Raw genomic sequence first — 24807 nt, 5'->3', positions numbered from 1 at the left:
ACGCACCTTAGGAACGGGCAGCCGCCCCCCAGGGACCCTACATGCAGCGCAGCGCTGATCCAGTACAACAGCAGTGCATGGGGATGCAACGGAGCTGGGAAGTCCAGAGAAAGGTGAGTAAATCAAACACTGCCACTCTGGCACGTGGCAGCACTGGATGCGGTAACTTAAAACAATTGCTTCTCGGAGGTTTTGATAGACGTTTAATATTTCTATAGAAGTTGTACATTTCAAAACAAGTAGGTACACAAACACGGCGCTGATTATAAACAAATGTACATTTTGCACTGCAAAACAAACCACTTAAATATACAGTCCTCAGCTGCAGTTAAATATATCTAAGGAAGTATCTTTAAAAACACAAGTATATAGACAGTCTCTGCAATAACAGCATATTTGGGATGTCCCAGGCACTTGCCTGCCATATAAGAATGAAATACAGTTACATGATTCTGGCATTTGAACCTGGATAGTGGAATGTGCTGAAGAGATTTAGTCCTTTGCAGTTTGAATGGTGGAATTTTAAGTAAGCAGGTTTCTGTGCAGAATTACATTTGCAAAGTAGGATTAGTAAATATGAGAGCTTTAGTTCCTCTGTTACAGCGTTCATTGTTTGTTTTGTAGTATTTAATGCTTGATTGTCAGGAACACAGCACTGACAGATGGGTAAGAAGTTTGGGCAACACAGGCTGAGATCTTTACACCTTAGTTGTCATTGGAGGTATATATAATATAGGATCTTCCATCTATATGCAATTCAAATTAAGCAAGGTTTCAAAATCAAAACTGCAAGAGAGGAAGGGGTTGTGCTCACTCACAAGGTTGACCATTATTAAAATAAACATAATCCAGAAAGTGCTGGAAAAATACCTGCAACATCATCCTTTCTCTGAAAGAAAGCGTTGCAAGGAATCACATTCCCTATGAGGGAACACCAGAGATACACTTTGATGGAGGCACACGTGTCAAATACTGTAACAGAAGCTGTCAGTGCCACTTACTTGGGTTTTCTGGAAGACTACAGGCCAGGAGAAAATCCAGCACTCAGTTCAGTGACTGAAGTACACAGTGGTGCTACCGTTAAGGTTGAGGCTGCTTAGAGCTCTGTCTGTTCTGAATCAGCTGAAAAGGCATCCCAATAAGACATCTTTCTCAAAGAAAATCCAGTCAGACAGAACTGTCAGTTGATGCTGATACTTTTACTAATGTTTGTATAGGACATCGTCAGATCCCCAAGCAGTTATAAGACAATTCTTAATATCCCTGGTTCCTATCCTGGAAAATAAGCTGAGGCTGTTGTCACTGCAGCTGGTGGTGACGGCTGGACTTTTGGTAAGTAGGGTTTCAAGTACTCTGCAGAAGAGCAGAAACACGATAGTGTTCATAGAGCCGTAACTATCATTACCCTGTAAGTACATCTCAAATAGGGTCTTGTTTAACTGTTTCCAAACATACCTGAGTTAAGTGTATTTTGACTGAGCCCTCGTAAAGGAATGCTGTCTTCTTTTTTCTTGAAGTACTTGGGTTCCAGCCCCACGTTATCACCACTGGAAAGAAAACAAAACGTAGTTAGCAGCGTCTTAACAGCAACAGTGGATGGACTCATTCAACAAAAAACAACAGAAGTAGAACTAGAGTTCCTATGGACTTTATCATTTAGCTGTTAACTATGACTGAGTAAACGAGAACCACCTACAACTAATGGTCTGACTGTATCACCTGGTAGCCACAAACTTGGCACCAGAAGGGACACAATGCTGTGGGACCAAATCTTCATTTGTTGCCTACAAACCAAGTTTAGTGAGCAGTAGGTTGGCTACAAATCTGTAAACATGGGAGTGATGGAAAGCAGCTCACAGAATGAATTTGGTATTGGAGGTGTTAATACAATTCCAGATGTCCACAGAAGAAAAAGGGCTTTATATAAGAGGGAAAAAAGCAGCTAAAAACGCAATGGATGATACTTACTTCTCCTTATTTGCTGGATGACCAGTTGCTGCAGTCACTGCCTGAACGTCTGAGTGCTGATCTATTTTTGAAACCTGTGAGTTAAATTGAATCTGCAGAAACAAAAGAGCTGCAGGTTAAACTGGGCTCCTCCAGATGCAATGGTGCAGCAGCAGCTGGTTTTCAGAGCGGGCTTTGCAAGGATTCATTTCTCCATATCTTGAAGAGCACTGAAGGACAAAAAAGCACTGACTGGTGGTCAGCACACTGTCCCCTGTCAAGCAGTGCTGGGATACACAGTAACTATTAATGCATTCTGAGAAAGATTCAAAAGAATAAGCTTTGATTCTTCATGCTGTTACATTTGAGTCAAACAGGAAAGCCCAGACTCCTACCTTTGACACTGCACAGTGGGGGCTGGGGGTTTTGTTACGCGCTGGTTCTGCAAACTTCTGGAAGGCGTAGAAGGGAGAAATGGGATGAACGAGTCCTGAGCCGGGAAAGGAAGGTCGGTCAAGCTGTAGAGAAAGAATATATTAATAAGAGAATAAGAATACATCCGTAAAGGACAAGAACAGGTATGGAAATGCATTTGCTGAACAGATTTAAAACTCCAAATTTAACAAGTAGCCAAATTTGCAAAGCTGACGCTTAAAGCAGGTCAGTCTTTCTAATGGGAGGGAAAACAAACCTTTTAGGGAAAAGGGCAGCTTTTGAAGGGTTGTAATATTAATATATGTACTGTTTTAACTTATGCCGCATCCAGATGTAAGGCTAAAATTCACTTTGCAATCCATACAAAGATCATTAGGATGTCAGTAAACCTCACAGCACCAATACTGAGGGTTTGTTTTGTTTTCATCCCATGCTCTACATTCTCAAGGGTAGTTGTAGCATTGCTAGATGAATTTTAAAAAATAAGAGCTTCAGAAATAACCCCCAGGGCCAGCACCACAACTGGCACCCAAGGGGTTATTATGTCATAACAGTGCAGCAAACAGACCGCCAGTACAGGATTAAAAGAAAAGGCTTTTTTTTAGGCCATGCATTTCAAGAAGTGATGACTGTAACCTATTCTTGTATCTTACCATGCCGTGAGGTGTCAGGGCAGTCCTAACACCACCGTGCGCGCTGCTGGGAGTCTCCATCTTCTTTACCATCTGAACTTCATTCAGCTGTTTGTTCAGCCACGTGATCACTAAAGAGATAAAAAAGGTCAAGCCCCTCCTCACAGAATAGTGCAGCTCCTCACAAGAAAGCAAGCAGACATATCAGTGCAGTTGCCTTCCATTAATTTTCAGAAGCAGCTCAATCATTGCACCATTTAACAGATAAATAGTACAAACCTACCGTTCTCGTTGGTTTTCAATAGCTGCTTACTTTCTTCCAGTTTCTGTATTGTAGTTTCTAGCTGTTCTTGTAACTTGCAAACCTGCAATATCACCATATTATAAAACCATCAGTAAGTGTAGCGCTCATTAGGAACTCAAGAAAAATTACCATATGAATAAGAAGTGAAGGATCAGAGAAGTTCTGTAATTACTTAAAGAAGTTAGAATTCAAGTTTCTACAGAATCAGTGCAATAACTCTTTTGAAATGACCTGTTTCTAGCCAGACTTAGGACAAGACGGCAGCAAGAGAATCTCTCTTGTAAATCAGTTTAACATGAAAAAAATGACATGTTGATTATGCACTTAAACATATTAAGTGCATAAGAGTAAATTCTTATGGAAAAAAATCAAGACCTCATTGCTGTTCACAAATATTTTAAGGGTTCTAACAAACACTGACCAGCTGTGCTGCACACAGTAACATGTGCAGGATGCAGGGTCAGCCCATCACAGCACCCACCTCCTGCTCTTTCACTCTCAGAGATTGGCCGGTCTCCTGCAGTTCTCTCTGTTCTTTCTGAAGCCTCTCTTCTTTTTCTGCTAATAGTTTCTCCTGTTGAATTGTTACTGTATTTTTCAATTTCAATTTACTCATTAGGGTTTTCAGATCTCCTTGTAACTTCTTGATAATTTCATTAGCCTACAGAAAAGAATATTTTCAAAGTAATTCCTGAAAACAAAAGATGACATAAAGCAAATGAATGGCACGTTCCAACAAACCTTAAGAAGTTCAGCCGACAGAGACTTAATTGTTGTCTCAAGCTTCTCAATATGACTTTGTTTCTTTTCTGTATTCTCCTCCAGTATCACCTACAAAAGAATTATAAATGTTTTATAAAGATGAAGATATGGAACACACACCACTTACAACTGTAAATAGAACCTCAGCAACTCTTTTTCTTCAATCTGCCGTCGATTTCTGGTTAAATTATATTATTGCTTAAATAGAGGTCTCTCAATTCAGCCACTTTACAAGAAGTACCACAAAATATTACAACAGTAGCTGTCTTCATAAAAATTAATTAATCAAAATTAATCCATAATAATCAAAATTGATGCCATAATTTGGCGTCTACATTTGAAAGCACTAAGGAAGTCTGGTTATCCAGTGACCTTAACAAAGTTCTGCAGAGCTTTAGAAATAGTGATTCCGAAACTTGAACCTTTTGTTCCTGTGTCGCATCCAGCACTTCTTTTGTTCTAATGACCAGCTGATCTTTGTCCTTGATCTCTTGTTCCAGAACAGCAACCCGTGTCTGTAGCTGGTTAACGAGTTTCTCCTTTTCATGACATTCAGCATCCAGGGTGCTGTTCTCCCGACGCAGTGACACCACCTCCTGCTTGGCTCTTTGGCACTCCTAGAATGTTGGGAAAGAACTGGTTTTTATTCTTTGGAAAAACAAACAAACAAAAGCCAATTTAAAAAGATATATATAAATTATCGTGAGCATATGGTAGAAAAAAGAGAAGTAAAACTTAATATGCCATATTAATTATTGCAAGATTAATGCTCTAAAAATCATCATCTTGGTTAGAGAAATCAATAAGCCGTACATCTTCAACTCCAGCAAGCTTTGCTTTCAGTTCCCTGACTGTAGAGTCTCCTTTGTATCTCCTTTCTGTGAGGTCTTTATTGATGACCTCAAGTTCCGAGAGTCTGTTCTGCAGCTGCTGAACACTTCTCTGATGCAAACTTTCCAATTCCTTTTTCTGTTGTTCGTGCTGTTGCTGGTACTGAGTTTGTGCCTATAATGAGCAGGGAAACAACAGCAGTCAGTCAGTGAAACTGAAGATTAAGCTAAGAAAGGATTTAGGTAAGAATACTGCTAATCCTTTTCCACTCTCATACCTGGAGAGCTCTTTCCTTCTCAGCTGTCAGCTCCTGCGTGTGTTTGCTTGTCAGAGCAGCAGTGTATGACGCCCATTCATTTTTCAGTTTGTCCAGCTCTCGGCTCTTCTCTGCCAAGCTCTGTTCAGGTTGGACAACCAGTCAGGGTTTCAGAAAAAGTATTGTGGATTTTAAGAATGCAGCATTTCATTAAATACCAAACGGTTCCTTACTGTTAATTCTTCAAAGTCTGTATTTCAGCAGGAGCCAAAGTATCCAATCATTATATCAACAGAAAAGCGAGATACTGAAAAGCTCAACTTTCTGACTTTGTGCGAATGCAACAACCTTCATTTCCAGTTCTATTTTCTCCCAACTCAGAAGCGATACAACATCTGCTGCTCCCAGCGCTGCATCTCGTGGGAGTTTTAAATAAACCGCTCTCGTAAGGAGGGAGGAAAAAACCCAAGGTCAGCAGAATTAGCTTTTTAATTTGTAATTCTCTGTTCCAGTTCAACAATGTAATAGCCCCCAAAATGAGGTCAGATGGCATTCCATTACAAAAACATCTCCACAACTGGAGTTTTAATGGATTTCTTTTCCTATTTCATGTTGGTCAGAAAGCTCATGGAGTCTGACCCACAGCCAGCACTGTCCTCTCAAAGCACAAATACAAAACCTACCATGGAGCTGACCATAAAAAAATCAGAGCAGCACAACCTCCAGCCCTTCTGATTTATTTATCACACTTTCAGTTTATGCAAATCTAAGGATTCCCACCCTTTTACAGAATGCACAAAGTTACAGATGTACGTTACCTGTTGGGTGTAGCTCAGTTTTCTGCTAAAATCCTCTTCAGTTTTCCGAAGCTTTTCTTCCAATGTCGTTTTGTCTTCCTGTGTCAAAATTGATACCAAGACTCGATCTTAGCTCCCAAAACACCCATATCCAGCTTCCACTTCAGCATCATACAATGGGTATGTGGTTGCTTACACTCAATTTGTAGAAAAAGCATCTTATGAAACAAACTTCATATTGAATAAGATATAAAATGTACATTTAAGAGAAAAAGGCAAGGAAAATATCTTGCATTATGCTTTTAATCAAGCTTTTATCTTATAATGACTTGTTTACAAAGCAGTTCCCTTAGAAATAGATCAGCTGAACTACTGGAAATGTCATTAGTTAAAATGGCTGTCAACATGACAGTGCAATGAACAAGAGGCAAATAGCCAGGCTATGAAAGAGGCAACAGTTACACGAGGAGATCATTAATTTTGGAGTAATTCATTGTCATTGTTGTAATTGTGAGTTGCTATTTAGAGCCAGTAGCCCTGTGAAGTCCATGAAGCCTCAGAATGGTGCACACACACATGATTTCCTACAGCAGAAGAGGCAGGAAGCTTCCAGGATGGCACAAGACTATAAAACACCAAACACTGAAGCCTTCAACAGCTGAACAACACATGTATGTAAAACACCAGGTTTTCTGCCAGTTTAAATTATAGCACTTGGTTGAGTGTGTATCTAAGATTTTCATTGCTAGAGTGAAATAACAATTTAATGTTTTAACAAGCAGCCAAACACCTGCATGCAGTGATGTGCACAAACAGAATGACCAAAGCAAACCAAACTGCACAACTCCCTGCAGGCTTCTGAAAAATCAGGACTGATAAAAACATGACGAACCATTCCTAAACACGACGAACCATTCCTAAACACCCCCAGCATCAGGGCCTTGTTGCAGCCATGACTCTTCACTTTACCTTAAGGCACTTCAAGCAGCTGGCTAAAAATTTCTTTATTTCTGCATCATTTCCCGGTAGGAATTTTAGAGAGAGATGGGTGAGGTGTTTGAAAGGGTTGGTCTCCACTACATTTAAAGAGACAGGTGTGCGATCTAGAGCAGATGCTGAAGAAACCAACTGCAGCAAAAACCTGGGGGAAAACAAAAACAACCCACCATTTTTTTACTGAGTCTATTTGTAGGTCCTACAAGCTATTTTCAAATAAAATACACTTCTATACATGCAATAAAAGGCTGTCATGGGTTTGTTTTGAAAAGGACTAAGACCTTCAATTCCTATCAATAATTATCAACTGGAACGCTCACACATTTTATCAAGGAATGTAAAAGAACAAAAACACAACCGGTATTGGGTTCTGACAATGTTCAGAAGCCCCTCTTAGACTCCTGAGTCCAACACCAGGTCAGGCCTTTTCCAAAGGAAAACAGACCCCTGACTTCCATGTATCCCATCAGCTACAGCTACGTTCACATGCACAGCGCATGATTCAGAAGCCGCATGTGCTGCACAGCGCGTCCTTGTCACCACAGCCAAAGCCATGTATAGAAACCTCACTAGACAGAGGAGTGCGCCTCAGCTCTGCCCCACCAATTTTTATATCTGAACACTGACATGAAAGCAAGAGAAATTCCTTGTTGGAACACCTCGTTACTCTGCTTTCCCTGTGAAAGAACCAATTCTTTGTATTTCAGTCCATTACTGCCCAACACTGCTCCCAGCACAACAGTGCTGCGCCCCTTCCAGCTTAAACTCTGCTAAGGAGACAGTCAGCAGGCAGCAACAGCTGAGAGAACCTGACATTGAGGCTCTGTCAGCAACACCCACCCAACAGAGGTTAAATTATCCCTGTGCCACTGACGAACATTTTATAAACCCAAACACACACACAGGGCAATACGTTACTCTCTTATACTTACCTTGGGATATCTTTGTTCTGTTCTTGAATGCATTGCTGAAGCAGATCTATGAACTTCTGTGGGAAAGCAGAGAAGTCCACCAAGAGACCTTGCTGGGATTTTAAACTGCATAGACAGATGGGGGGAAAATATTAGCAATACAGGTGAGAAATGCTACAACTCAAATTCTAAGATGAATCTTTAAAAGCTCTATTTCATTCTTCACGACCATTTCTAAGCACTCACAAACATTACAACTTCACCTGCCTTTGAAAATCTTCCTCAGATATGACAAGGTTATAAAGGAAAAAAGGATCAGCATCATCAGTCAGTCTCACAGCCAAATCCTGAAAGAAAGACAATGAGATATGATATTCAATACCATACACCACTCCGTACAATTGTTCAAGTATCATAAAGCAGTACTGAAAACAGCCTACTTAATACTACTATTACTCTGTACCCATGAGTAAGAATTGTGACAACTCATTTAGGAGAAAGCTTTAATGTTTAATTTTAAATAATACTGTGGGAAAAAGCAAAAGCAGCAGCTCAGGAAAACTACTTCTCACCACAATAATCAATGCAGAAGCCATTCAGCTTCCAGCCGCAACATTTCACAATCCTACACGTCTTATTTTACATCAAGGAAGTTAACTAAGTTGCTAACACTAACAGAGCTCTTGGAGCTTTACAAACACAGCCAGCAGTTACACGTGAGCTCGTTGCTACAGCTGCTGCTGGCACGCAGCCACTTGTGCAGGCTGCTGAGGATCAGAGCCCTGCTTGGTTCCATGTGCCATGAACTGATGGAGCACAGGGATTCGTCTGCTTGGACTCCAAGTGTCTGTCAATGCTCCCACTCACACATGATGAGACACATCACATTGTTCTCAGCTGCTCCTTCACTCAGCATCACCACTGCTGCATTAGCAGAAGCTTTAAATAAATGACAATAAATGGCTGCACTCACACACCAGCCTTTCTTCATTAACTCCATCACCTGATGGCCACTCATAAACATCCTGATAGGCAGAAATAAAGTTTAAGTGACAAAGTAGACAGAACACAGATCTTATAATCCCAAGGGGAATCATATTGCTGACTTCCTAGGAGTTTTTTCCTGCAGATTTAGTACATTATTTCTTTCCTGCCGCTCTAGATGAATTGCAGGCATTCCAGGACAGCAGCACACACTGATACGGAACAAGATGCTGCACCCACACACAAGTTGTTGTTCTCATTAGTTGAGAGGACTCTGCAGGGACTGCTGGGGCTGCACACCCTGACATAGGGACCAAGGCCAGACATGTCCTTAACCTCCCCCAAAGGTCCCCAAATACTTCTAACCTTTAAGATTATGAAGAACAGAACTCAAATGACAAACAGACCAACATCTTACTCTGCTTTTCCTTTGCCCATTTGTCCCACCATGTGAGGAAATACAACTAAAACGATGGAAAACACAAACACAACTAATCCACAAACCTTTTTATGAACGGGGTTAGATACTGACAGCAGCTCAACATTCACTCGAACGTTTAATCTCCTGCGTACAAAAAGGTGCAACTCATTAATAAACCGAGGAAATGGCCTTCACAAGCCCCGCTCCCACCGAGCCTTTACCAGCCCCACCTCACAACAGGAACGCGGCCCGCAACTGCCGGGACACGGCCAGGAACGTGAGGGAGAACTCCTCCAAAAGGGAGTTAAGAACCTCCCGCACTTAGAGACGAGGCCGAGACTTGGCCCAGCCTTATCCCGCCCGCCGCTCACCTCTCCTCGCAGCCCTGTCCCCTCGCCTGCACGCACAGCTCGCGGTTGAACAGCAGCTCGGCCGCCATCTTACGCTTTGAGTTTGGCGCCCGGCTCTACAGAGGAGGAGCCTCAAGATGGCGCCCGGCGCGCGGGGTGAGGCGGGAAGGAAATGGCGGCGCAGGAGGCGGCGGGCGGCGGGACGGGATCCGGAACGGGCCCGATGGCGGAGCGCTGCGCCTTCTTCGTGCAAAGGAAGAGGCGATTCTGCAAGATGGTGCCGGCTCCAGGGAGGCGATTCTGCGGGGAGCACGGGCAGCACGAGGTACCGGGGCAGCAGGAGCCGGGTCCTATGGGTTGGGTTTGGATGTAGCCGGTTCGTGCCCTGTATCCCTGACCTTCTGAACTATTGGTCTGCGGTTCTCAGCTGTTCCTTATCAGCTGTTGTACAACAGCAGCACTGGGTGCACGCTGACGTGTTGTCCAAAACTTTCTTTTTAATCAGAAAGAAAATGACAGGAAAAGAATCCCGTGCCCTCTTGATCCGAAACAGTAAGTACACGCAAAATGCTTTTTAAAATGTATGTATGTGTTTTGCATCAGGGATCTCACAATAACTGGCGTAACTTGCTTTTCCTTTCTCTTTGGATTTCAGCACTGTGTATGAGGACCAACTACAAAAACATTTAAAGAAATGTAATTCCAGAGAGAAGCCGAAGCCGGTGAGTGTCAGCTCAGCTGTGCAGCCCTTTTGGGTTCGTATGTGGAATGGGTTTTTCTCGGAGATGTTCTTTGGGAGTGGTCTCTTGCAGTACCACCAAAACACTCATTTAAAGCTAAAAGGGAGCGGTAGATGTGTCCTTGCTTCTGGCCTCTCCTAACCCAGTTCTGCCAGCTTCGTGCAGGTTAGTGAGTCATGGAAAGCTTGGCTGACAAATGCAGGCAGTGCTGAAAGAATGAATAGGTTACGATGTATGTTGCAGCAGCTGTTCCAAGACAACATGATAACTGCTGCGGTTGTAAAGCTGTCATTGTTAACAGTCTAGAAAGCATGAACGGCCCAATCCTTAGTGAGGTGTTTGATCTTGTAAAGATGTGCTAGAGCAGTAACTTCTGCTGGGGAATCAGGATTGGACTTCAGGAAAAGAGTTGTGGTTTTTTTCCCTTTGGAATCTCTTCTTTTGCAGTGGATTCCTGTTGCTGTGCACAGGAATCTGAAAGCACTGAAGAACTTGGCTTTTTTGCTTCAGAGTAATGAATAGACTCAGATTGGTTTCCTTTTGCTTTTCAAAGGTCTACTTTGTTCAAGATATTAATGCAGGTGTAAAAGATGTAGCGGAAATACCAGCAGATCAGGTGAGTATGTTTATTTGCTCTCAAGCTCTTGCACGACATAACGATCTGCCATCTATGGTACGGCTGAAGAACTGGCAAAAATAAAACGTCTTGCCTTTGTGTTTTTTTTCCTTAAAAAGGTTACTCTGTCTTCCCTACCCAAAGAAGAGCTAGAGAACTTAATTGTCAAGCTGAAGAAAGCCAGTCATGGTGAGTCCACCTAATACTAAAAATAATACATTTTGAATAATTGTTTCCATGTTATTTTTGCTGTTAAATATTCGTTAAAAGATGAGATGAACTTGATACTGGACAAATCTGAAGTAATTAAGATGTAGGCAATCCTCTAATAGCTAAATTTCACTCAGCAGAATAAACTACATTGAAGGAATGATAAAACACTGATCTTTCCCCCATACGGCTACCTTCCCTTCTGTGCTTTTTTATTTGTTTTCTGCTCAAATACCACTATGGATAAAAAATATATATATTTCTGTTACAAAGTTATGATGATAGACTTAAGCTCCAAAAGGCTATTTGGTTTGTGCCATAATTTGAGCTTGCATCTGAGCAGGAGTTTTGTAACATAAGTGTTGCAAAAACAGAAACACTTGAAACTTATACTGAAAAGTTTTGTATTTGTATGCAGGGCTGGAATTTGACCTTAAAGAACAAGTACTCTCTCACCAGGCTTTACAGGAAGCCTTAAATGACCCAAAGAATGGGGACTCTGCTTTCAAACACTTGAAACAACAGGTATGATTACTGCTATGGATGCCTTTAAAAAGGTGTAACTGTTGTAATGACTGCATGTGCATAGTGTTAGATACTTTATACAGCGGAAATCTGATGCTTTATAATTCTGTGCTTTTCAAATACTAACATAAGAATAGCTGTTTTGCTGAGTATTAGTAATAGGTTTATTAGGCTCCTGAAGAACATGTGGTTCTTCTGAGCTTTCATTTCTTTATTTTATATTGACTCAGAATAAATTGGAGTTACTGAGTGAAGCTCTGAGGAAGGGTAATGCTCATTAGCCAGAAATCATAATTCTTTTCCATGTGCACACAGAACCTCTTTCCTAATCTGTCAAGGAAGGAAGACTTGAAAAAGTTTTCTGCAGTTTGGTGGCATCATCATATCTTCACGTGGTTCATAAATAATGTTTTGATATTTGTAGGCTTCTATTTTAGGTAACATGGAAAAATTACATTTGCTTGGTCCAGGAAGATGCTTTGTTGAGTTTGGAGCTGGGCGAGGAAAGCTGTCTCACTGGGTTGATATTGCCTTACAAGATGTTGAAAATATTCAGTTTTTGCTTGTGGAAAGGGCAACGACAAGATTCAAGGTAAAGGAGGATATTGTCATATTAGCAGAGTATCATTTTTAAACTGTTGTCATCAAAGCTGTTCGCATTTGCTTTTCATCTTCCAAAATAATGTAATGTCTTTGAACCATTAAAAGTTGTATTAGTGTGACTGTATGCGTTCCTTGCTTTGCCAACAGGACACTTAGTAGAAAAAAATCCTGGTGTCTTAATGTTGGAAATTAACTTCAAAGGTCACCAAAGCTGCTCACTAAGAGCTGCAGCAAAACTTTAACTATTAGCAGACAATCCTATTTAATTATCCTGTTTTATTTACATAGGTGGATGGAAAACATAAAAGGAGAGATTCTATATTTGAAAGGCTTCAAGTTGATATTCAGCATTTATGTTTAAGTAAGTTATTTCTTGACCTTAATACCTCTAAAACAGAGGCTTAATTTTAGAATGGAATACTGGATATCAAGTCAATTTGTATGTGGCACACTTGTGTATCTGGTTCTTGGTGGTTACTTGGGACACATCAATGGTGCCTGTGTATATAAAAAGTAACAATTTTAATTATTAAGAAAGAATTTGAAATTTCTGCTTTTTATGCAGCACACCAAAATAAGTGATACATTGTTGTTGCTTTTTAGAAGTTGCATGTTTATACACGACTTAGTTTTATGCGTGCAGAAAGAAATAAGTTGTGTGTATCACTGATGTGATACTCAAATCAGTACTACAGAGTATGTAGGATCAGCTGTCTTCAGGAGCTGCACTGATGTCACGCTTACATTTCACAGTATGGACAGGCTGGAATGGTTAAATGGATACATTTAGCTTAGCTTAAATGCAAAATCCTGTATTTCTAATACCGCATCTTATTAAAAGGCAAAGTATTTAATTAATTGTTTAACTGGAGCTAATCCCTCAGCTGCAGATAATTTTTGAGTTCTCTCAGGTAATCATTTTACTGCTGTAAATTATTGCTGCTTAGGATGAAAAGAGTATTTCTAACAGCATTAAAATATATTCTTTGCTTTTTGTCAGGGCTGAGTTGTTTAGGAATAACCCAACCATATGCTTCTCAGACACAGCATCTGCTGCTTGTCATTTAAAAAATATTATCTTTTCAGTAGCTTATAATTCTGTTTACAAACCACTGTATTTTTAGTACTGGTAAACATATATTTGTTAAATGTGCTGAAATAACATTATCATAATACAAGTTGTTGTGTATTTTGTTTTGTTTGTTTTTCAGACAAGGTACCCATTTTAGAGAAGAAAAAACTACCAGTGGTAGGAATTGGGAAACATTTGTGTGGTGCTGCCACAGGTACGTGTTCTATGTGTTAGCCACAGGACAACAGGAAAACCTTTCTGGTTTATTACAGAGTAGACCAAAGGACAGTGTGTGGCATGGGCTGTGTATTTGTCAGCGGTTGAGAGTTTTTCGTTGTTGTTTTTATTTTATTACACCACCATCTCTAGCCTAACATTTTTCTTTCTAAATTTATATTGGCTCTGTCTGAATACACATCCCAAGCGAACAACAATAACTTTTTTTCTCTCCTGATAATTTTCAACTATTACAGTTTTTAACTAAGTTGAGAAAGACCTCTCGTGTATGAATCTTATGTGGGTATTGTTACAAAGACGACACAGTCATACAGTTAAGAAGTATATGTATTATTAAGAGGCATAAACATTTGGACATTAAGAAGCATATATATTAAATAGATTGTATCCTGGATGTGAAACTTTTAGAGCAAATGTTTGCATGCTGTATAAGGGAGGAGATCCTCTTACAGTATGCCAGTCTAGAAAACAAAATATTTCAGCTTGATTGGGGTAGAAGAAAGACTGAAGAGAATAAGAACTTAGTAGCTGTACAGGACTCATAATATTCATTTAACATATAAGGTTTTCATGTTTTCACAGTATGCTTCTCATTTAGCCATCCTCAAAGGATGCTTTTAGGCTTGTGATGCACACTTTTGTTCTTTTAGGGAAGCACCAACCCAGCAGCAATACAGCCTATGTAAGTAAAAGCAAGGTGTACATTGCTTGTATTTTCAGTCTCTCTCTCTTTTTTTGTTGTTGTTTTTTTTTTTTTTTTTCCCAGATCTTGCTTTGAGATGTTTGGTAGAAAGTTATGCAACTTGCTGTAATGAAGAAAATGAAGAGCCTGCACCAAAGCGTACTAAGAATGAGGCAGAAGGGGCTTCCTACAGTTCAAATGATGATGATAATGAAAGGAACAAAGACGACTTTAAGCCCGTAGCTGGAATTGTTATTGCGCTGTGCTGCCATCACAAATGTGACTGGACACATTATGTAGGCAGAGAGTTCTTCAGATCAGTAGGACTTGGACCAGTAGAATTTCATTATTTTCAGAGGATGAGTAGCTGGGCCACTTGTGGCATGAGAGGAACCATAACCAAAGCCTCTACAGATGAAGAAAGTGAAGACGACACAACCAACACTGAAGAGCATGACCAAGCATACAGTAAAACAGAGACTGCTTCTGACGCTCTACAAGGGTACAGGATTTTTTTTTCTAGCATGCAAACTCTTGCAAAAATCAGAATTATGTATATTGGAACATGGAATTTGTTTAGGTCTTCAAAATAACTCATTTTACAGAAGCAATATAATTACTTATTTAATAGAAACATTTTAATTTAAAAATAGAATTTTTGAGAGCATAAATATATGTGCTTGCCTGATTTGAAGTGAAATTAGACTGATTTTTGTAGTCTTTCTAAGCTCAACTGCTAATGTTAATTAACAAAATTACTCTCCTAACACATTCTGTTTGTCTTTTTTTCCCCTCCTTGTGGAACTAGGCTCCTTACTGTTGAAGAGCGGAAGGAGATTGGTTCCCTCTGTAAATTTCTGATTGATCACGGACGGATCAGATATTTACAACATCGAGGATACAAGGCTGCACTACAGTACTATACAGATTCCTCTGTGTCCTTGGAGAATGTCCTGTTGACAGCTGTCCCAGAGACAACTACGTGACAAGATACAGATTTGGAACTGGCAGAAAAACTATAAAGTCTATGTGGATTGTACAAAAAGCAGATTCAGTGCTTACAGAAAACCTGTTTTAGTCTTTCCTTATCCCAAGAAAAGATTTTATGTTTCTTAGTTTGAATGGAAATTAAAAATACGCAAAACAATTCTCCTTACTAGAAAAATGATATCCCTAAGAATTGCAAATAATTGCAAGCCATATTGTTAGGAAGAAGTATCTTTTGATAGATAGTTTCTACTCACAGTTAAGTTCTTTCATCATTAGCAGTTAAGATAGGAGCATCAGAAGTGCAGCTTTCTGCATGTCCTGAAAGACAGTGGGTTAGAATAAGAGAAATTAACATAATTTGTTTCCAGTTAGACACTCAGAATAGCTTTGTGTTTCCTCCTAAATTATTTAAGTGCCAGCTTCTGATAACCGTACCCCATCCTCAGTAAAAGTCTTCTTGCAGACTTTGGAAAATATTAATCCGGGCTTTCCATGTGTCATTTGTATACAATGCTCTAGTTTTCTTTTATCCAGTTTAGCCTTCCCTTTGTTGCTTAATTCTGGGACTGAAATTAACAAATAAAAAACCATACCTGTTTTCTTCAGTGACTCCTGGATATACATGTGCATGAATTCAATGCCAAACATTTCCTGTTGTTCCTCTTCTTCTGTATTCTCACAAGGAGGGAGTGTTATCTCTAATTCCAATGGGTTGTCTCTGAAGTTGACAAATCTGCCAGGTCAGTGGAAAAGGTTATGATTCGTCTTGGCCAGAGAGAGCTTTTGAAATTAAATTAAGGTTTATCTCCCTCTGTTCATAGTCCACTTCCATAATCTTTTCCACGTATACCATGGCTTGACCATTTATGATGCTTGCCTTAGGGCAAAACTACAGTGTGCCCAGAATATTCTAACAGCTGTAGGAAAGAAGCCAAATAAACCCCATATAACAGACATTTCCCTACTTTAGGAGAACATCACCTCTGCATCCTTATCCCCCAAACCATTACACCCAACAGTAGCTACCATTACCTAGGAACAACTGAGACTGTGTAGATAAAGCCTACAGTCCTCCCTTTACAAATTAAAGCTTGTACAAGCTTACTTGTCCCGTGATGTGCAAAAATGTGTGAGTCTCCTTAACCTTTGGGGGTGTAACTATCATAGCTTACACTCTTAAATGGATTGTGCTTCTCAAAGCTTTCTTGACCAGATTCTCAAATGTGAATCTGTGTAATTATGCTGTACAATTGTGGACACACCTTTTCCACTTAGCACCACTCTATGATATACAACTTAAGGGTGGCTTTAAAACTTATCTGCTGGCATTTCTATTTCTGTTGCTTTTTCTTACCTCAGATTTGTCATGTGCATCATACAAGAAGGAATATCCTTAAGTTTGTTGTTGCTAAGAACAAGAGTACTAAGATTTTTCATATTAACAATGGTTTCTGGCAAAGAGTTAATTTCATTCCTTTGGAGCCATAAAGTATGAAGATTTTCCATTCTGTAAAAGTAAGTATTTATTCAATCAGCCAAGATACTGAAAATTTCTATTGGTAAGATTTATTTTCTTAATTGATTATTTCTAACAACCACATAAAGGACTTGCATAAAGAATAATAAAAATCTCAAAGAAAATCCCATATCCAAAATAACTGTATAATCTGCTACTTGAAAAAATTATTAGCAAGAAACACTTAACTTGGTGACAGTGAATGTATTATTTATTTATTTAGTAAATGAATTACTCCATTTTATCAAAAATACACAAAAGCTGATAGATCTTAAGTTAGCCATCAGGTTAATATTAAAATAGCTTTTGAAACAGGATCTAATCATTAGAATTTCAATGCAGTGGAATTCAGACTATGATGTGAGCTTTGAGCTGTGTTTACCTGTCAATAGCATCAGGAAGCATCTGGAGTTGATTTCCTCCCATATCTAACCATTCTAGATTTGGCATGTTCAGAAGAGCTGAAGGGATGGTGGTAAACTGATTCATACACAGATCTATGTGTGAAAGCTTCTTTAAATCACTTAGCTGAAAGGAAAGAGATTAAATGCAATTCTGTATTGATGTTCCATTACAGCACTGATGCAGTCACGTTTACTGAAAAAAAGAAAGTTTAATATTAAAACACATTTTGCAGTTTGTAAACACAGAATGGTTTCTGAGTTACGTTAACTGAATTTCAGTCTACAATTACAGCACTTACCTGGAGGGTAGGGGCGTAGGTTTGAAACTGTTCAGGTGGTTACACTTTATCTCACTTAGCGTGAGCACCCTAAATGCTGAGAAGCTGAATATCATGATTGCAATGCATATACATCCCAAATTTAAAGAAAAGGAGTTATAAAGACATCACCTGGAGGTATTTAAAAGACATGTAGATGTGGTGCTTAGGGACATGGTTTAGTGGTAGACTTGGCAGTGCTACATTAATGGTTGGACTTGATGATCTTAGAGGTCTTTTCCAATATAAATGTTTCTGAGATTATATTTTGTGATGACTGTCTTTAGTATTTCATACTCAGCCGGTGCTTCTGCATGCAATTTGCTGGTAAAGTCCAGGTAAATATGCTTTTAATTATATGGTGGCAAATGGCGTGAACTTGTATTCTCAGCCTTAAAAGGGAACTCATCTGTGCTAAGGTATCAGATTCACAGTGGGGTAAATCACACAGTGAAGATCTTCAGCCTAAACTAGCATCAAATTGTATTGTTGTCCCCTATGCTCATTTATCTAGACAATGATTAGCTCTTGCAACTACTCGGGTATATTTGCCCTTGTCACATGTCTTCAGTTGGATTAGTGGTATGAATACTGTTTACACGTGCATTTTATTTTATAGCATTAGAACACCAAAGCAAATATAAGAACACAGAGTAAATTCAAAATATACATCACAAAATAAATAAGTAAATAAATCAGAATAGTCAAAACCTGCGGAGGAAGATCACAGATATTCCTGTTGACAGCCAGTTCCAATCTTTCCAGACTGATGCAATTACTTATTTCCTTAGGAACAGACTTTATTCTATTGTAACTGAGAAGCAGCTCTTGGAGGCCAGTCAGCTGGCCTGCAGAGAGCACAAATGAGAAAGAATGAACGTGAATATTTATCATATTTGAAGTAAAGCATTAATGTTTTTCTGTTATCCTAATAATGCTATAGAAGAGTTCTGTGTTCACATAAGATATAAATAAAAAATTTAAATTAAAGGACTTCAGGACTCTAGTACAGAATTCTAGATGAGTACTTCCAAAAATCCAAAAACCTATGAAAAGAACAACCCATGCCATGAACTCAGAAAATGAAGCCTGTTTTTAGTATCACTTTTCTAAGCAGGTTCTCTTATGTCTAATATCTGTTGTGCCTATGAACTTTTTTTTTAAACATCTCTAGGGATTTGGTGGCCTTAAGATCTCTAACTGCCAAATATAAGTAATGTTTTTTAGCTACACAGTTGTAAAGGTAGGCAGATAAAATGCCAAGAAATTGCATGATTGTATAACATTAATTTTCTTAGAAAAGCAATATAAAATAAAGTACAGCTCACCAATTTCTTTAGGGATGCTTTCTATTGAATTCCGAGATAGATCAAGAACAACAAGATTGTGAAATCTTCCAACAAACTGCGGAATTCTCTGCAAGCTGGTTCTGTGAAGCTGCCATTCTTGGAGATGGACTAATTTCAATAAGCAGGAAGGTAATGTCTAAGACAAAAAATATGAATCCAAAGAAATTCAGCTTAATAAAGAAGAATAAGGGTTTAGGCAGAAAGTGGTGATAAGATTTTTTTTTTCTCATTAATATTTTGTACTGTGATTAAAAAAAAAAAAAAGATATTTTCTTTTTCTTAAGCTACACTGTAACATCCAAAGAAGAACTCTATCACTGTGGGTCATCCCAACCATCAGTTTAACCTACACACTGTTTTCTCTTAGAATTTAGACACCAGCACTACTGTCATTGCTTGAAAACTTTCAGGCTTTATAACAGAGAATTAGGCTGCTCTGTTTGGATTGTTGCCTTTAAACAAGTATCTAAATAACATTTCCTGTTCTGTTAAGGGAAACAGCAAACAGCTGAGAGCAGAAGGATAGAAACACTCCAGTGTTTACATGTTAGATATTCCAAACAAAGAACAGAGCTTTCCTATTCTGAACACCAGAATATTGCTGGCAGGGCTGTTACTCAACATCGTCTGATTCTCTTCATAGAACTGGCACCTGCATTTCTGCATTAATAAAGCTACCAGCTCTGTAACTTGTCCTCACTGCTAGATTCCATTCTGTTGTTGATTCTACAGTTAGCCAGTTCTCTATATGCATTAGAAATAAGAATCTGAGAATCTAACTTTCTCATTGTCACTCAAAAAGTAAGTAACAATAAAAAACCTTTTTGTGCATCTAAACACAAGAGGTTTTTCATCTTGAGATATTTCAGTGGTTTGGGTGCATTAAAAAAATGAACATGTACCTAATTAAACCAATATTTTGCAATGTAAAATTACTTGTAATGCAAGACAGTCTTTTGGACTTCATTTTTGCAGAGTAACACTTAATACCTGGAACTGAAAAAAAAAATGTCTTGCTTTTACATTCTCACAACTGTGCATCTCAATTTGTGGTTAGCAAAGCAAAACATGAGCATTTCATGATTAGGAACAGTACAGCTGTGAGAGTAAAAATGCAAACAGTAGTCTTCAAATGCATCAAGTCATTCAGACCACTGCAGTATTAATACCTATACACAATACCTTCCATTCTTCTTCCTCTATCCTTAAAACTGCTCTTCCATCTTCATTAATTACTTTTTCTTTGAGTTTTGCTAAAGCAGCTCTCTCCTCCCAGACAAGCAGTAACCTATAAAAGAAAATCTGTCAGTGGTGCAGCGATGAATATAGGCAATAAGAGGCAGTTACTTTGAATGAGTAACAATATTGTTTCTGGTTGCTAATTATGTTATCAACTGGGGGAAGATAAGAACATAAAGTAATGTTTGACTGTTTGACTAAGTTAATTTATAGTAATTCTATTCATACGCAGCTCTGCAGAGTTGAGTTTTACAGTCAGAAGGAAAATAAAATTTTATTCAGTTTCATCACATTGCAGCCAGGAAACAAAGTAAATTCATGTGAGGTGACAGGACCAAACTCATGCATTTTGAACCAGTTTTGTGGTGGGACAGAAAGCTTTCAGTTCCACCAAACAGAAGTTCAATCAAACAAGTTCAATCAGATGGGGATTCTTTTAGCTTTGTTTTCAGTGGAGACTTGAACAAGAATTTTAATAATTAACCAACTTCCTTTTCTGGTTTTATTTGTAACTTCTGAATTTGTTATTCCATCTCAAACATCTGACAAATAAGGAATGGTTCTAAAAATGCAAAATTTCTTCACGTTTCATGAAATTGCTGGCTACTCAGAAGAGAAGACCAAGCAACTGTTAATGCTTCCACTGAGAATAAAACAAATCAGAGCAAATCAGAGCACACACACAGAAGAGGATTTTAATATCTGTATCTAATAGTTTTAGTGCATATGCTAAGATTTTAATCATAGAACACATCTGATTGATTGATCTGAACGTATTGCCAGATTCTAAGCAGTGGGAATTCTACTGCAGTATAGATTAAAGAATTAGACTGTGGATGAGTTTGGAAATACTACTTCTAGTCTTCTGCAGTGTAACTTAGAGTCTAGCTTTCCACTTATCACCTACAGTTTACTTACCTTCCCGCAGACCTCTCTCTGAACTCCTTTTCTTTCCTTAATTCTTCATTTATCTTCTGTATTCTCACTTCCCAAAGTGTCTTTACAGCAGTGAATGATCCAATACAAACGGCAGTTTCAGTCATGGTTCTTACATGTTCAGGTTCAATCACAGGACTCCAACTGCTAATTTCAGTGCCTCAATGCGTGTATTATGTACCACATGGGGGAAGTGACATGAAAACTAAAATACAGACATATCTCCTTGATTATATCATTAAATATAGTTAATGCAGAGCTAAACATAATATTCTCAATTGCTTTCTATGTACAAAATAATTACATCTGAAATAAAATACAATATAAACAAGAAAAAATGGCAATTAGTTTCAAAACTCAGTTTTCATCAAAATAATTATATGATCATCTAGAGAATTTGCCATGGGAGATCATTAAACCACAGCACTATTATCAAAGATGTTGACACAACTATAATAAATAGTGACAAAAAATAAATAAATTAGAAAGTATAAAGAATGTCAACATTCATTTTGGGAAGCAAGTTAAATACTAACTTGAATGTACAATTTTAACTCTTTTTTTCCCCAAAAGGTACCCGTCTTTTTACAATCTCTTCTGCATTCTCGAGAACAACTGTTTCTATCAGTTTGTTACAGCTGCAGACTGAGAACAACCATCATGATTAAACGTGGATGTAAGAATTAATTCCCCTCCCAGGAAGAAATTGGTGCTCTGTGCAATTCCAGGTAATTAATCATTACAGTTGCATCCTGAGTGGTATAAATACTTGCAATGAAAGGAATTTTGCACTGAAATGTTGCTAGGAACATATTAGCATGTGCATTTACTTATTTGTCTTAATAGTATCTCTCACACTGTAGCGTACAGTTGGCAATGCATTACCTTTTTAAAAAAGACTTCTCATACTCTTCATATCTCTCTTACCATCTTGTAGACCTCCTGAGTGTCAAGATCCAAGTCAAATCAGGCTAATGTTTTGAAATCATCTTTTCCTTAGGGAGATAATTAATACATACTTTTCTGAAGAGCAGTGAAGGCACACTGTTATCCCAATAAGTACACACTACTAAAAAGCATTCTACTGCCATTTTATGTTTACCATGTCTTTTGCAAACATAATTGTTTGTAAAGTCTAATTGTATTGAAATCAATTCAGAAGATACAGTCAAGCAAATACTAATTTTTAATTGGCAATATTTCTTCTTGTTCTAAAGACAGCATGAATTCATATTATAAAGTTTGATCCCTCAGCTCCCCAGAAAAAAAAAAAAAAAAAAAAAAAAAAAAAAAGAGAGAGAGAGAGAGAGAATCTGGTCCAATACTTTTATACTAAGAATTCTTAACCATTCTTTACTTGTTAAGGGAGAGTGACAGGATTTGGCAGGTGACTCAAAAGGCATCCCACAGTGCTGTCTGGCACTCAATTGGGAATTCAATCCCTTTTTAGGGATTCAATCCTTTCTTCTCTGTAACAAGATTTTTCTCATCTTTCCCTCCCCTGCATCAGTACAGTCACATTTACTTGCTGTACTTTGAAAGCCTAACTTCTTTTTCAGTGGTACTCCTAGTAAATACTCATTTCATTCCTCATCCCAACATGCAACACTGTGACTAAAACGCTGTATGAGTCTTTTTGCTCCAATCAGAAGTTGCAATTTAAATTGCCTTATTTCCAGAATTAGTCTTCTACTGAGAAAAAGTGATTTACCTGATGAATCATACCTGTTGTTCAGACATTTTCAGGTAGAAAACTACAAATCTTTCAAGGTATGTTGTACAGAAAACGTACATTAAAAGTGCCAGTCTCTACCAATTTGTTCACACATGCACTATTAAATCCAAATTCAGACTATACAATCAAAACAGCACTTCTTTTTACTGAAAGCTTACACTTGGAAAAAAGTGGACAGCATATAGTTCAATGAACACTGCTTTAGGACTATGAAGTACAAGAGGCCCTAAGTATATGACTCAACCTTCAAGGATATTTAATTATATAATACCAGGATTATCGTCAAATCCTCTGGATATTTTCCAGACAAACAATAAGACACAATAATCACATTGCTGCTGACAATTCAGAAGTGTATTCCTAAATGTGGCTGTAAAATAAATACAAATTACTACCACGTAATCCCCCCCAAAAATTGCCTCCAAGCATCTGAGAGAGTTTGGAACAACTTACCTTAAATATTTGGTTTTCAAAGATTTTCCATGACTCATTGCTTTCTGTGCAAGAGCCTAGGTAAGTTACAAATTTTGCTTGTACTATCAAAACCATTTGGAACTCTCACTCAGACTCCAATGCAATGTCAGACTAGTTCTAATTTTAGCCTATGCTGAGAATAGAAGGTATCACATGAGGCAATTCTGCAACACCCCCCGGCATTTACCATTCTTAATGTCTTCCTAGTTTGCTGAACTTAACTGGACACCCATAGACTGCTTATAAGATCAATAAAAGTAATATCTGTGAACAAAAACAAATTCATTATGCTTCATAATGAAAACTAAAAGTAAGCTAGCTTTGGCAATTTTTTTTACTCTTTCAGTATTTATCTGAAAGCTAACTGAGCTTCAGAAAATCCTCAGTACTGCATAATTGCTATTAATCAGTAACAGTGATTAATTAGACTTTTAAAAGTTTATTATTATTACATAACTAAGTATTTTAATCACTGATTTCGCTCACGATGAAGATTCCCATGTAAATTGTCAAAGTCCAGGCAGAAAACTAATCTTTATCATGGTATGCAGAGGGGTTATTGCTCACCACTCCCTTTTACATGCTTCCAATCATAATACATTTTTAACATTCTATTTCCTCAAAGAGACATTAGAGAAGTTAAAAGCAGAACAACTGTTCCAGTATATAAGTATTAGAATTTACATGACAGACTATTTATACCATTTTAACTCTGTTATTATTTTTGATGTTTAATATCTTTTTATTCACTCAGATGGAAAGGGAGAGGCAGCAACCATCATAAAATCACTGGGCATAAGTCACAAAACAGACTTGTTCTAACCTAGGTTGCACTATAAGGGTATAAAATATGGACACAAAACTTAGAAATAGCGCTCATTTGGTCACAGTAGCAGAAAACGTTTTCATTTATTATCAGCCTGACTTCAATTCTATCATTACCAAACAAAACTTCATAATGGAAAGTAAACAACAGTAATAATAAAAACGAAAAAACTAAAATAGAAAGACCAATTCCTATTTTAAAAAGCTGGTAACTGCTTTAGCAGTAAATTTTTTTATTATTTTTATTTTATTTTTTTGTTTGTTTGTTTATAAATGAAGGAGAAAGTCATGCCTCTTTGGTATAGGAATTGCTTCTTTCAGTTTCGGTAGAGGTTCAATACCCCCACTATTTTAAATTAATTATTTAATTAATTTTTAAAATATAAATACAAGTTCTTCCCCCTTGAAAAAGGCAAATAATCAGACTTGGCCAAAATAAATTTTACCTTTCTTTTTAACTTTGAGTCTTAAAGAAATTTCAGGCTTTCTCTGTAAGCAAAATTCATCTCTTTAATATTTCAAAATCACTTTTCTGCATGGCTGTAAGACTAAAGCAAAACACTATTCAGACTAAGCCCTTACCACATAAACATACTTGTAGGAGAGTAGGCATTAGGCTGTGCTCTATTAGTAGTCTCAAGTGCAGTACATTCTTTAAAATAAATAGAAGATGGATATACAGGATTTCCTGCATGAAATTCATGAATAAAA

The 24807-nt window shown here is 38.0% G+C and overlaps 3 protein-coding genes across 7 annotated transcripts; 1 reads left to right on the top strand and 2 right to left on the bottom strand.

Annotated features, from left to right (window-relative positions):
- Positions 1-180: 180 nt before the first annotated feature.
- On the bottom strand, positions 181-9763 carry SASS6 (SAS-6 centriolar assembly protein). Of its 3 annotated transcripts, none has more exons than XM_015870159.2 (17): positions 9648-9696; positions 9360-9420; positions 8135-8218; positions 7893-7997; positions 6934-7105; positions 5986-6063; positions 5189-5308; positions 4894-5085; positions 4503-4697; positions 4060-4149; positions 3800-3979; positions 3298-3379; positions 3036-3145; positions 2343-2465; positions 1969-2060; positions 1456-1547; positions 181-1353 (listed from the first exon to the last, which is right to left on the bottom strand). In XM_015870159.2, exons 3-17 carry the CDS (start codon positions 8194-8196, stop codon positions 1271-1273), a joined length of 1776 nt encoding a protein of 591 aa, XP_015725645.1. In that variant the 5' UTR covers positions 8197-8218; positions 9360-9420; positions 9648-9696; the 3' UTR covers positions 181-1270. The 3 variants fall into 3 exon arrangements, with proteins under 3 accessions (XP_015725645.1, XP_015725644.1, XP_032302196.1); XM_015870158.1 differs by having other exon boundaries at positions 187-1353; positions 8139-8218; positions 9648-9763; XM_032446305.1 differs by having other exon boundaries at positions 187-1122; positions 8139-8218; positions 9648-9763.
- Positions 9396-24699, bottom strand: LRRC39 (leucine rich repeat containing 39). Of its 3 annotated transcripts, none has more exons than XM_015870171.2 (11): positions 23251-24699; positions 21948-22057; positions 21045-21267; positions 20070-20175; positions 18867-19023; positions 18250-18386; positions 17200-17345; positions 16656-16808; positions 15895-16034; positions 15556-15619; positions 9396-9420 (listed from the first exon to the last, which is right to left on the bottom strand). In XM_015870171.2, exons 3-10 carry the CDS (start codon positions 21167-21169, stop codon positions 15558-15560), a joined length of 1026 nt encoding a protein of 341 aa, XP_015725657.1. In that variant the 5' UTR covers positions 21170-21267; positions 21948-22057; positions 23251-24699; the 3' UTR covers positions 9396-9420; positions 15556-15557. The 3 variants fall into 3 exon arrangements, with proteins under 3 accessions (XP_015725657.1, XP_015725656.1, XP_032302197.1); XM_015870170.2 differs by lacking the exon at positions 9396-9420 and adding an exon at positions 13733-14719; XM_032446306.1 differs by lacking the exon at positions 9396-9420 and having other exon boundaries at positions 13733-15619.
- On the top strand, positions 9780-15910 carry TRMT13 (tRNA methyltransferase 13 homolog). Its single transcript, XM_015870162.2, has 11 exons — positions 9780-9951; positions 10132-10178; positions 10282-10348; positions 10920-10982; positions 11102-11171; positions 11611-11717; positions 12142-12309; positions 12609-12681; positions 13532-13606; positions 14396-14813; positions 15120-15910. The coding sequence occupies exons 1-11, from the start codon at positions 9799-9801 to the stop codon at positions 15295-15297; spliced, it is 1419 nt and encodes a 472-aa protein (XP_015725648.1). The 5' UTR covers positions 9780-9798; the 3' UTR covers positions 15298-15910.
- Positions 24700-24807: the final 108 nt, after the last annotated feature.

Source organism: Coturnix japonica, chromosome 8 (assembly GCF_001577835.2).
Source record: "Coturnix japonica isolate 7356 chromosome 8, Coturnix japonica 2.1, whole genome shotgun sequence".
Classification (NCBI taxonomy): Eukaryota; Metazoa; Chordata; class Aves; order Galliformes; family Phasianidae; genus Coturnix; species Coturnix japonica.
The sequence above is the reverse complement of the archived record's forward strand: the minus strand, read 5'-3'. Positions and strand labels throughout refer to the sequence as shown.